This window comes from Mirounga angustirostris, unplaced genomic scaffold, assembly GCF_029215605.1.
Source record: "Mirounga angustirostris isolate CCGP_5_RB_7025 unplaced genomic scaffold, mMirAng1.0.hap1 SCAF_9, whole genome shotgun sequence".
Taxonomy (NCBI): domain Eukaryota; kingdom Metazoa; phylum Chordata; class Mammalia; order Carnivora; family Phocidae; genus Mirounga; species Mirounga angustirostris.
In genome coordinates, this window is record NW_026991717.1 from 62377686 (window position 1) to 62389756 (window position 12071).

At 52.2% G+C, this 12071-nt stretch overlaps 1 protein-coding gene across 1 annotated transcript; it reads right to left on the reverse strand.

Moving 5' to 3' along the window:
- Window positions 1–1672: 1672 nt before the first annotated feature.
- CHAC1 (ChaC glutathione specific gamma-glutamylcyclotransferase 1) lies at window positions 1673–4027 on the reverse strand. The gene is made up of 3 exons (XM_045900327.3): window positions 3637–4027; window positions 3191–3226; window positions 1673–2745 (listed from the first exon to the last, which is right to left on the reverse strand). The coding sequence occupies exons 1-3, from the start codon at window positions 3889–3891 to the stop codon at window positions 2344–2346; spliced, it is 693 nt and encodes a 230-aa protein (XP_045756283.1). The 5' UTR covers window positions 3892–4027; the 3' UTR covers window positions 1673–2343.
- Window positions 4028–12071: the final 8044 nt, after the last annotated feature.

Genomic DNA, 12071 nt, shown 5'->3' on the forward strand with positions numbered 1-12071 from the left:
CCACAGGAGGAAAGCCACTCCACGGCACAGCACAGTTGAGCAGGCCCAGCCAGCGGGAGGTGGTCCTGTCCCCATGTCCAGTCCCGATTCCCACCCCCACGCCACTCCGTCCACTCTGTCGCCTCTCGTCCGACCTCACTGCCCGCTCTGGCACAAGCTGTCCCCTCCGCAAGCTCAGGGCTCAGCCGCCTCCCTCCTTCCCTCAGAAAGCCTTCCCTGCCCGCCCCTCTCGTGGAGTGCTCCCTCCTCCCGCCACAGCACACGGCATGCTGAACGGTCACTGTTCAAAGAAAGAAAAAAGGAAAGTCACCGTTCGGAGTTTCTAGGCCGAATTCCCTAAGGAGGGAGATTGCTTCACTGCTGTGTCCCCGGGGCCCAGGTCGGTGCCTGGCATGCCGCAGTTTAGTCCAAACTTCAATGAATGGCTTCAGGAGCGTGAGCCCACGTGCAGCTGGCAAGCAGCCCTCCCCGCCCTTGCTCGGTAGAGAGTAGGGCTCTGCTCTGAGCCCCCGAACTGGCTGTCCGGCCCTGCCCTGGCCCAGGAGGCGGCTGCCCCAGCCTCCCTGCTCCCCGCTGCCTCCTGCTGCTGCTGTGTTGCCCTCACGAGCTCCCAGCACTTGGCGGAACTCCACACTTCCCCCATCAGTGGCCAAGACACGAGGCCACCAACACACCAAGGCACAACGGCTGCCCAGCTGGTCAGAGCTGACCCCGCTGGGGACATCCAGACCAATCCAGGGCACCAGCCACCACAAAAGCAGCAACAACACATACCACACTGCGTCCCAGTGTAAACTGACGCTCAGAGGGCTCAGGAGTTTTCTGGAGGTCACTGGGCCAAGGAGGGACGAGCCTGGGGTGGAGCCAGGCTCTTCTGCCGTGAAAACGCTGTCACGTGGGCCCTGCACCTATTCTGCGGGTCCAGGAGTAAGAGGCTGAGCCCACTGAGGGGCCATTCTGAGATCCCGGGGGCTGGGCTTTGCACCCGGGGATGGGAGTGGGGGTTTGGGGGGGGGGCAGCAGCCAGGGGCAGGCAGAGAGTAAACAAGTAGTGGCCCAGAGGGCACCCTGGCACCTCATTCCATAGTGAGCAAGAGTCCTGGCAGGTCAGGTTCACGGAGAAGGCCCAGCCCACACCACAGCCCCAGGAGGCAACAGTAAGCACCCGGATCTCAAAATCAAAAGGTCCTCCAGAAGGCCCCAGGCCTCTGCTGTCAGCATTGCTGAAGTCGTTACCACCCTCCTCTAACCCACATGCTCCTTTAGCAGGAGCCCAGGGGTCTCCTCTCGAGGTCAGCAAGAGGCGGTGGCTAGAGGAAGATCTGGCCTGACCTCCAAGCCCACCAGCCCACCAGCCTCCTCGGGGCAGCTGAGAGGACACACAGAGTACCAGGTCCGCAGCAATACACTGCGCACGGGGCCGCCAAGTAGGGCCACACGGCAGAACTCTGCACACCTCGGAGCGGTTTTTGCCTGCACTAAGACGTGAAAGGTGCCCATGGAAGTGGCGCAACCTGGCCCCTAGCCCTGCCTGCTCAGCTGCCCACCCCCCCGCGAGAGGGACGGAGGCAAAGAGGGAGCCCTTGCCCCTCTCATGCGCCTTCCAGGGCTTCACCACGTCCCTTGCCCCAACAGCCCATCTGAAGAACGAACCACATTCCAGCACAACAGATAGTAAGAGATCAGTTTATAGATAACAGTATGGGACAGACTGGGGAGGTACCAGGGCCCATAGTGCTGAGCTTCCTGGGAACAGACCAAGAGACAGACAAGCAGACAGACAGAAGAACAGGAAACAGCCAAATGGTTCAGGGGCCCAGGCCCAGCCTCAGCAGCTGAGCCCAGGCTCCAGATCCAGTTCTGTCCTGGGAACCTGGGGGGTGAACAGGACCCACAGGTGCCTCAGTTCTTGTAAGGCTCCCTTCTCCTCACTCCCCCCATGTCCCTTCCCAGCAGGCTGGGACTTTTCACACGTGGTCTATTTCCAGGGCTGCGGAGTGGTTGGTCTGGGGGTGGGAGGCAGAGGCCTGGGTGGTATGGGGTTAGCAGCAGCAGCACTGGGGGGAATCCGTCAGGCATCAGGTGCCTGAGGTGGGGCACTGCTCAGCAGGGCCCCTATGTCCAGGGCAGGCCCCCCACCCTGCCCACCACACCAACATGGTGCAATAAATAGTTTCAAGTAGGAAGTCAGCGTCAGGCAGTCAGTGTCCCACTGGAGGCTGGTGGGCTCAGAGACAGAAGCTCCCAGCCACCCGCCAAGTCCTTTCAGCAGTCTGCTGTGTGCACAGGAGTGGGGACCTGGCCCCATGTCTACGTGGACACTCCCTGCAGGGGCTCAGCCCCTCAGACCAGTGCCAAAGCCTGCTCGGTGGGGCAGAAGCAGGGCAGCATGGTGCCCACAGCGTCCACGATGGCTGCCAGGTGCTCGTCCTGTGCCTGGGGCCCACAGAGCTGCATGAAGTCCGCCAGGCGCAGCAAGTACTCCAGGTTGTGGCCAGAGAAGCCGCGGCAAGCCAGGATCTGCGTTGCAATGGCCTCCTCAGGTGCAGGGCCCAGGTAACCAGGATTCTGGGGGGTGGCCACATAAGCCAATGCCTTGAGTGGCTGGTCAGGGCTATCTTGGGGGTAGAAGGTGACTTCCTTGGTATCATAGCCGCCAAGTACTGCTTCCCGCACGTTCAGGTACTTCAGGGCCTCGCTCACCTGCTCACCTCGAACCTGGTATGCCACACCCCAAGTGCAGCCCTAGAAGGAAACATGGACACCGGGGTCACCCAAAACAGCTAGTCCCAACCCAGGTCTGTGCTCTATAAGGAAAGTGGGCAGGGGACTACCCTGAGTCATCTAGTAGCAATACATTAAGCTCATTCTCCCTTTCTTAACAAGGTTTGACAGGTGGTCTGGCTCCAAGGCCAAGAGGATTCCTACTCAGACAGTGGTTTGAGAACCAGTGGCATCATCTGTACCATTAAGAGGAATGGGAGTTTCAGGCCACCCTCTAATCCTATTAAATCAAAATCTGCGTTTTAAGAAGATCCTCAGGTGATTCTAGTGAGAAGCACTGAGCTAGACCACCTTCCCTGCTGCCTGAAAGGCATCTAATCTAGCCTACAGCCAAGGACCCAGGAGCTCTGTCTGCAACCCTCCCTGCCAGGCCCTGGGGGGTCTCTCTCTTGACTCAGGCACTTACCTCACGATCTTCAAGGAGGGTCACGACACGGCCAGGCTGAGGAGGGAAGAAGAATTTTGGAAAAGGCAAGTTAAAAATCAGCTGTCACCAGGGTCAGAGGAAACGTTTAGTAACCCTGCTGGTCCAGGCCTCAGTGAGTCCCACTCATCCAGGGGCAAGTGGAGAGTGATGCATGGCTGCAGGAGAAATAGATACATGGCAGTGGCCCAAATTGATAATCAGAAATATTCATCAACATGGTGATCCACAGGATCACAGATTCTAGCCATCACAGGGATCCACCGGGTACAGAAATTTAAGCCACACCCCCCAGGCACAGGTTTATACACTTCCCCCACCAGCACGGAGTGACCCTCTGCCCAGAGAGCCCCCGACATTCCAGGGCACTGGTGCCCACTACCCTGCCCCCACCCCCTTCATTCCCCTGGGCATGGTCAGATGCTCACCATCTTGTCGCTGCCCCGATGGAAGGTGTCTCCCTGCCAGAAGCGGCGGCTGTAGCCGCGCACGAAGCCCACAAGGCTGTCGCTGTAGGCGAAGTCGGGCCTCCACACCAGGGAGCCGTACCCGAAAATCCACAGCGCTTGGGGGTCGCCGTCATCCCGGGGATGCTGCGCGGGTGGCGAGGGGGGTGGCGAGGGGGCTGGTGAGAGGGGCGGCGAGGCGGGCGGGGTGTTCTGGGCTCTGGACTCCTGCTTCATGGTGCCGGGCTCAGGGACGGGCCCGGCGGCCTCCGAGGCTGGTCTCCGGCGCGGGCACGGAAGGACCGACGGACGCGTACACCTGGCCTGGCACCCCTCGGTCGCTCCAGCTGCGCGGCCCCGTCGGAGGCGCCTTTTAAACCCTCCGGCCGGGAGGGCCCCCGCCCACCGCACCAGCTGCCGCGGTGACTGGGGCGGGGCAAATTCCCTTTTGACCAATCACCTTCTTGTTTTGCTTCCCGGTTAACCGCGCCGCCCTCTGAGTGGGTAACTGAGCGGCCAGCCCCAGGCCCAGCGCGCCCGGTGATTGGCTCGGCTTCACCTCTATAGCAAACCTGGCAGGAGTGATGCAACCGCGGGGGAGGTTTCCCCAGCTCCCGCATGCAGCAAGGGCACCTCGGATTGCGTCAGGCGGCGGGCAGTGGACAGTGGGCACGGACGCGGGCACCGATCGTCCCTCCGGCAGCGCCTCCATGGCCTACGCCCTTTAGGAACCACGACCGGCGTGTCCCAGGCGGGTGTCTCCCCAGCAGCCCTGTCGGTGCACCTGTTCGGGTCACTGCCACCCCAGACAGCACCGACTCGTTAACAGGGCCAGTGCAGGGCACAACCCGAAGGAGCTCTCTGGGCGGCGTCAATGCCAGTCTCTGGGGCTCCGCCTGGGAGCACATACTCTAGAGAAGCCGTTGGAGGCACCCTCTGCATTCCGCACCGCTGACTCACGCGGTTGGCCCGCGTGAGCAAATGGAGAAACTGAGTCACGGGGCTGGCTAGGGTTTCTGCAGAAGCTGCCAGGCTGAGTCAGGCCGGGCGCCGGGAGCTTGCGGGCCTCACGTGAGGGCTACTCCCAGGACCAGGTAGGCTTGGGGTGGAGCTTTCAGCGCGCTTGCAAGCACCGCTGTCACTTTGGCAGTGGTGTCCAAACCTGCAGAGAAGCCAAAAAGTCAGGCCACTTCTGCCCTGAGGCGATGGGTTTAGTTCTGACCGGACCTGAAACTAGCAACAATGGTTGCGTTCATCCTTAGGCGCAGAAATTTCGGGAGCTTCCGGGAGCTTCTGGGAGCGGTAGGGAAGGTGGCCAAATTGAGGCTCCGAGACAGCTATGATCAGCTCCCGGCTTTCTCTCTTGGCTGCTGGCCTCCTGACCCACGCAAGGTCGGCCAGCCATCTGGGGTTGACCCCCTAAGCAGGAACAAAAGGCTGCCCCCTGGGGATGTCTCTGGCTGGAAAGGGGGAACAGAGGCAGGAGAAGGCCTGCCTCTGGAACTGCAGAACTGGCTGGAGGAAACAGCTAATGAGGTCCGGGGTGAGCCCTCTGGTAGGCCAAATGGGCAATATTGCTTCTCATTAGATTCTAACTAGATGTTTAAACTAAAAATTATCTGCACACTTAAAAGTCATCATACCAAAAGTGTGTAAGATATATTCTCCAGTAGGAATGTTGCACCACAGTGTGTATAGTATGAAGCTAGTTCTTTTAAAACAAAGTAAGTGGGGCTCCTGGGTGGCTCAGTCGTTAAGCATCTGCCTTCAGCTCAGGTCATGATCCCAGGGTCCTGGGATCGAGCCCCGCATCGGGCTCCCTGCTTGGTGGGAAGCCTGCTTCTCCCTCTCCCACTCCCCCTGCTTGTGTTCCCTCTCTCGCTGTCTCTCTCCCTGTCAAATAAATAAATAAAATCTTTAAAAAAATAAATTAAATAAAACAAAGTAAGTTGGGGGCGCCTGGGTGTCTCGGTGGGTTGAGCCAGGTCATGATCTCAGGGTTGTGAGATCTAGCCCAGGGCCAGGCTCTGTGCTCAGCAGGAAGTCAGCTTGAGATTCTTCTCTCTGCCCCTCCCCACCACACTCTCTCTCTAAAATAAATAAATAAATCTTTTTTTTTTTTTGTAAGATTTTATTTATTTGAGAGAGAGACAGTGAGCATGAGCAGGGGAAGGGCAGAGGGAGAGGGAGAAGTAGACTCCCTGATGAGCAGAGAGCCTGACACAGGGCTTGATCCCAAGACCCTGAGATTATGACCTGAGCCTAAGGCAGAGGATTAACAGACTGAGCCACCCAGGTGCCCCAAATAAATAAATCTTTAAAATATACATATATAGGGGCTCCTGGGTGTCTCAGTCGTTAAGTGTCTGTCTTCGGCTCAGGTCATGGGTTCTGGGATCGAGCCCCGCATCAGGCTCCTTGCTCAGCGGGAAACCTGCTTCTCCCTCTCCCACTCCCCCTGCTTGTGTTCCTGCTCTCGCTCTCTCTCTCTCTGTCAAATAAATAAATAAAATCTAAAAAAAAAGAAATTCTAAAAAAATATATATATGCACACACATATATACATGTTACACATTAATATTTGTAAAAGAAATAATCTGGAAGAATATACCTAAACTGTTAGCAAAGCCTGTCACCAGAGAAGACCTTTCCTTTTCTCTTTGGTTTTTTTTTTTAAGATTTATTTATTTATTTATTTATTTATTTATTTGTCAGAGAGAGAGAGAGAGCAAGAGAGCACAGTAGGCAGAGGAGCAGGCAGAGGGAGAAGCAGACTCCCCGCTGAGCAAGGAGCCCGATGCAGAACTCCATCCCAGGACCCTGGGATCATGACCTGAGCTGAAGGCAGATGCTTAACCAACTGAGCCACCCAGGTGTCCCCAGAGAAGAACTTTCAATATTAAATGTAAGCGTTTATGGAAAAGTTTGTTGTTGTTGCTGTTTTTACAAGGAGCATGAATTACTTTTCCAATAGGAAAAAAATACAGGCAAATGGTTGTTTCTGGTCAATTCTTTCCCTCCATTCTCATGTTCACTCTCCCCTCTTCTCTACTCTCTATCCTGTCCCCTTTAGTCCATTTGAGCGTCTCCTGTGCTACTAGCTTTTTTTTTAAGTTTTTTTAAAAGATTTTTTATTTATTCATTTGAGACACAGAGATACAGAGAGAGAGAGAGCATGAGCAGGGGGAGAGGCAGAGGGAGAGGGAGAGGGAGAAGCAGGCTTCCCGCCGAGCAGGGAGCCCGATGCGGGGCTCGATCTCAGGACCCTGGGACCATGACCCCAGCCGAAGGCAGCCGCTTAATGACTGAGCCCCCCAGCCGTCCCTGTGCTACTAGCTTCTTAAGGAGAATATACCCCCCTCCATCTACCACCTTTGGGTAGCTGGGTAGGAGGCAGGAAACTGGTACCAACACATTCCTGGAAGTATCTGAATTGGCACAAACAATGCTTTGAAAAAGCAGCTTAGTGATATAAATCAAAAGTCATAAAATATCCCTGGCCTTTGACCCAATATTTCCACTCCAGGAAATTATTCGAAATATGGGAAAAGTCATATGCCTAAAGATTTTTCAATGCATTGTTATTTATTATAGCAAAACAAAGAAGAAAAACTATTTAAATATCCAAAAATAGCTTAATGTGTAAGTAAATTTTGTGATCAATCCACATGGTGGAGGGACGCCTGGGTGGCTCAGTCGGTTAAGCGGCTGCCTTCGGTTCGGGTCATGATCCCGGGGTCCTGGGATCGAGTCCCACATTGGGCTCCTTGCTCGGCGGGGAGCCTGCTTCTCCCTCTGCCTGCCTCTCCCCCTGCTTGTGTTCTGTCTCTCTCTCTGACAAAAAAAAAAAAAAAAAATCCACATGGTGGAGAAATACACACAAAGAGAATAACTTAAATATGCAGCAATAGATGATTAGTTATATAAACTTTTTTTTTTAAAGATTTTATTTATTTATTTGAGAGAGAGCACATGAGAGGGGGGAGGGTCAGAGGGAGAAGCAGACTCCCTGCTGAGCAGGGAGCCCGACGCGGGACCCGATCCCGGGACTCCAGGATCATGACCTGAGCCGAAGGCAGTCGCTTAACCAACTGAGCCACCCAGGCGCCCAGTTATATAAATTTGATATGGATATAAAATTAAAGCTGTGGAGTCATTAGAAACAATTATGTATGCTTATCTTTGCTGACACAAAAACCTATCTCTGATGTAGAATTCAGTGAAAAAGCAAGTTATAAAATAACCTAATATAACTATTTTAAACTTAAAAAGTCTACATGTGTTTATTTGCATAGAAAAAAATCCACAAAAACACAAAAAGCTTCAGTGATTACCTCTGAGTAGTAGGACTACATGAGATTTGCACTTTCTTTTTTTTAAGATTTTATTTGTCAGAGAGAGAGAGAGAGAGCATAAGCAGGGGGGGAGAGGCAGGCAGAGGGAGAAGCAGGCTCCCCGCTGAGCAAGGAGCCCTACATGAGGGGCTGTTGGGTGGCTCAGTTGATTAAGCCACTGCCTTCGGCTCAGGTCATGATCCCGGAGTCCTGGGGTTGAGTCCCACGTCAGGCTCCCGCTCTGCAGGGAGCCTGCTTCTCCCTCTGACCCTCTCCCCTTTCATGCTGTTTCTCACTCTCTCTCTCCCTCTCAAATAAATAAATAAAAATAAATAAAATCTTAAAAAAAAAAAAGAGGAGCCCAACACAGGACTCGATTCTAGGACCCAGGGATCATGACCTCAGCCGAGGGCAGATGCTCAACACACTAAGCCACCCAGGTGTCCCTGCACTTTCTTTTTTATTTGCCAATTCAGATTGTCAAAAATCCAGTCTAGGATTTTTGAAGAAACATAAACCACTTCTATTTAGAAAAGAAAAAGTCACAATAAAAATCCATTAAAAAAACAATGTAGTAAAAATGCCCAGGGCCACATAATCAGGCAAAAATGCAAACTATGAACTATCACATGCACTATTATTAAAACTATTAAAACAACAGTAACAAGATACACGAGGAAAAAGATGGGGGGAGCATCATATACCAATGACGGATGAGTTGAGGTATTAGGACTACGGGTGATTCTTCTCTTTTTCAAGGCTTATGAAATGTAATTTTTAGTAATAAAAAGTTACTTTTAAAGGGTAGTTCATGGTTTTCTGGTGGCTAAGGGGCATATCAGAATTACATGGGGAATATTTTCAAGATGCCCATTGACCGACTTCCTTGCACCAGAATAAAGCCCCAGTGGTGAGGTCCTCAGTAACTCCAGGTAAGTTAGGCACTTCCTTCTCTGTGTTCCCACAGCCCCTTACCTCACTTCTGTTTATCTGTCCCCTCCGCCTCATGCTTCTAACAGAAACAATCATTTGTTGAGCACTTACCATGAACCAGGCAGTTTGCTAAATGCTTTACATTCATTCTGATTACAAACTTCTCCCCTACTTTGTGAGGTAAATATCATTTCACAGATGAGCAAATGGAAGCACAGGAAAGGTAGGTAAGCCACTCATGGGGATGCCCAGCCAGTCACAGAGCCTAGGTCTGAAGGCAGATAGACCAACCCTGGATCCTCCTTGCTCGTAAGCTCTTGATATCCTGCTTCCTGAGAGCAGATGTCATCTTTGAAGTCCCTGGGGGACCCACACAGTGCTGGCTCATGGAAGGTTCTCCACAAGAGTAGGTGGAAGAGGGGCGCCTGGGTGGCTCAGTCATGAAGTGTCTGCCTTCGGCTCAGGTCATGATCCCAGGGTCCTGGGATCGAGCCCCGCATCAGGCTCCCTGCTCAGCGGGAAGCCTGCTTCTCCCTCTCCCACTCCCCCTGCTTGTGTTCCTTCTCGCTCTGTCTCTCTCTGTCAAATAAATAAATAAAAGCTTAAAAAAAAAAAAAAAGGAGTCGGTAGAAGGAGTGGAGCTTTTACTTTGAAAAGGCCAGGGCACCCTGAGGTTCAGACAAGGAGGAATCCTGAAAGACACAGGTTCAACCCTGACCCTCTCAAAATAGGAACCCCCACAAAAGTTGGCCCAGGGGTCTTGGCCACCTTCCTGTGAATGTATCTCGCCTGTTCCCATTCCTCGTTTATCCTTGCCAACAACATCTGTCTCCTTCCCTTCCAGTGGGACACTCCCAGGCAGTAAACCATCCCACTCAGCGGATTCCTCTCTAACTTCTGCAGCAGCCGTCCCATCTTTCCTCTGAAAATCCCCTCAGGAAGGGGGTGCACATGTCATCCCCATGGAAGTAGCACCTCATGAGAGAGGATTCCCTCCACCTGGAAGAGTGGCACATGATTTGCACATGAGGCGCACGTGATGGCTTCCTTTTCTGGACCTTTCCCAAATTAATCTTTCCTTACTGTTCCCCTTCAGGCAATCACTTCTCTTTTCCTTATGATCTGTTCCTTCCCACTTCTCATTCCAGTCACTGCACTCAACGCCCAGTGTTAGTGGGCACAATTATCTGAACCAAGGGAACGGTGTGTTTTAGGAGCTCGGGGACCATGCTAATGTATTATGCTAAGTGATGAGGTTGCTTTATAAAGCTGCCGATTCCCAAAGGATGAAAAAAACCTTCCCAGACATGGGCTCTAAGCCCGGCTTGCCCAGATTTGAGCCCACCTCCACCATTTACCATCAGATACACTGTCTCTGGTTCTCAGTTTTCTCAACTGTGAAATGGGGAATAATAGTATCCACCTCATGGGTTCTGATGAGGATTGAAAGAAATAACACCTTAGTCAGCACCTGGCATGAGGGAGCACTTAATATAGTTGGCTCATTATTTTTACTATAGACTTCTTCACTTTCCATTTTATCCAGGATAGAGCCACATAGCCTATGATTTATTTTTCTTTTTAGAGAGAGAACGAGCAAGGAGCAGCCTCCCTGATGAGCAGGGAGCCTATGCAGGACTCCATCCCTGGATCATGACCTGAGCTGAAGGCAGATGTTTAACCAACTGAGCCACCCAGGCACCCTAGCCTATGATTTATAATAAGAAATATACAGGGGCACCGGGGTGGCTCAGTCAGTTGGGGGTCCGACTCTTGGTTTTGGCTCAGGTCATTGGGGGGAGGGTCATGGGATCAAGCCGGAGTTGGGCTCTCCACTCACTGGGAGTCGGCTTGTCTCCCTCTCTCTCTGCCCCACCCACTGCTCATACTCTGTCCCTCTACCGCTCTCTAAAATAAATAGATAAATCTTAAAAAAAAAAAGAAAGAAAGAAAGAAATACACATTTGGTCTGATCCTGTTCCTGACACAGAGCTCTTAAAACCCTTGGAATTTCCTAAGTGATAAGAGTGATAAAGGTGTCTTTTGTTATTCATAACAAGCCCATATCAACCACACCTGAATTTAGTTATTGTGAGGGTTTTTTGGGAAGTCCCTAAGGATGGGGGAGGTGGGGGGTGGCTGGTTGCCAGGGAAACCAACCATGTGATTAGAGTTGAGAATTGAACCTCTCAGCTCCAACTTCCAACTTCTGGGTAGGGGAGAAGGGCTAGAGATTGAGTTCAATCCCCAGTGGCCAGTGATTTAATCAATCGCACCTATGTAAGGAAACCTCCATAAAAACCCAAAAGGACAGGAGTTCGAGAAGCTTCTGGGTTGTTAAATACAGGGAGGTGCTAGGAGGGTGGTAAACCCAAAGAGGACAGGAAAGCTCCAGGTCCCTTCCCACATACCTTGCCCCATGCATCTCTTCCATCTGGGTGTTCCTGAGTTACATCCTTTTAATAACCAATAATCTAGTAATCTGAGTTCTGTGATCCACTCTAGCAAATTAATCAAACCTAAGGAGTGGGTTGTGGGAAGCTTGGCTCTGCAACCGCTTAGAAGCACAAGTAACCTAGACTTGTGACTGGCATCTGAGGTGGGAGGCAGTCTTGTGGGACTGAGCCCTCAGTCTGTAGGATCTGACGCCATCCCCAGGCAGTGTCAGCACTGAGTTAAACTGCAGTTCGCCCAGGTGGTGTTGCAGAATTGCTGGATCTGTGGAAAACCCACGTGTCTCGAGTCAGAAGTGAAGTAGTGAGGGCGCCTGGGGCTCCCTGCTCATCAGGGAGCCTGTTTCTCCCTCTGCCTGCCGCTCCCCCTGCTTGTGCTCTCTCTGTCAAATAAATAAATAAAATCTTTAAAAAAAACAAAAAAGGCAGATGGGTGATAGTCTGCCCCAAGCCCATTATTAATAGAATACTTGCTTGAGCAAAGAGAAGAGATTTTTTGTGTATGCTTGGAGGGGAGAGATGCTAAAATAAATAAATGAATAAAATAATCCACAATCTATGAGGGGCTATACCTCCCACAGACTTCTGAGAGATAAGTGTATCCTTAGGTCCTTGGCCCACATACGAGGACATAGGTCCTGCCAACGCTCTGGCAAAAGGATGGGAAGAAGGAGTAGCTGAATCTCTCAATACAGTC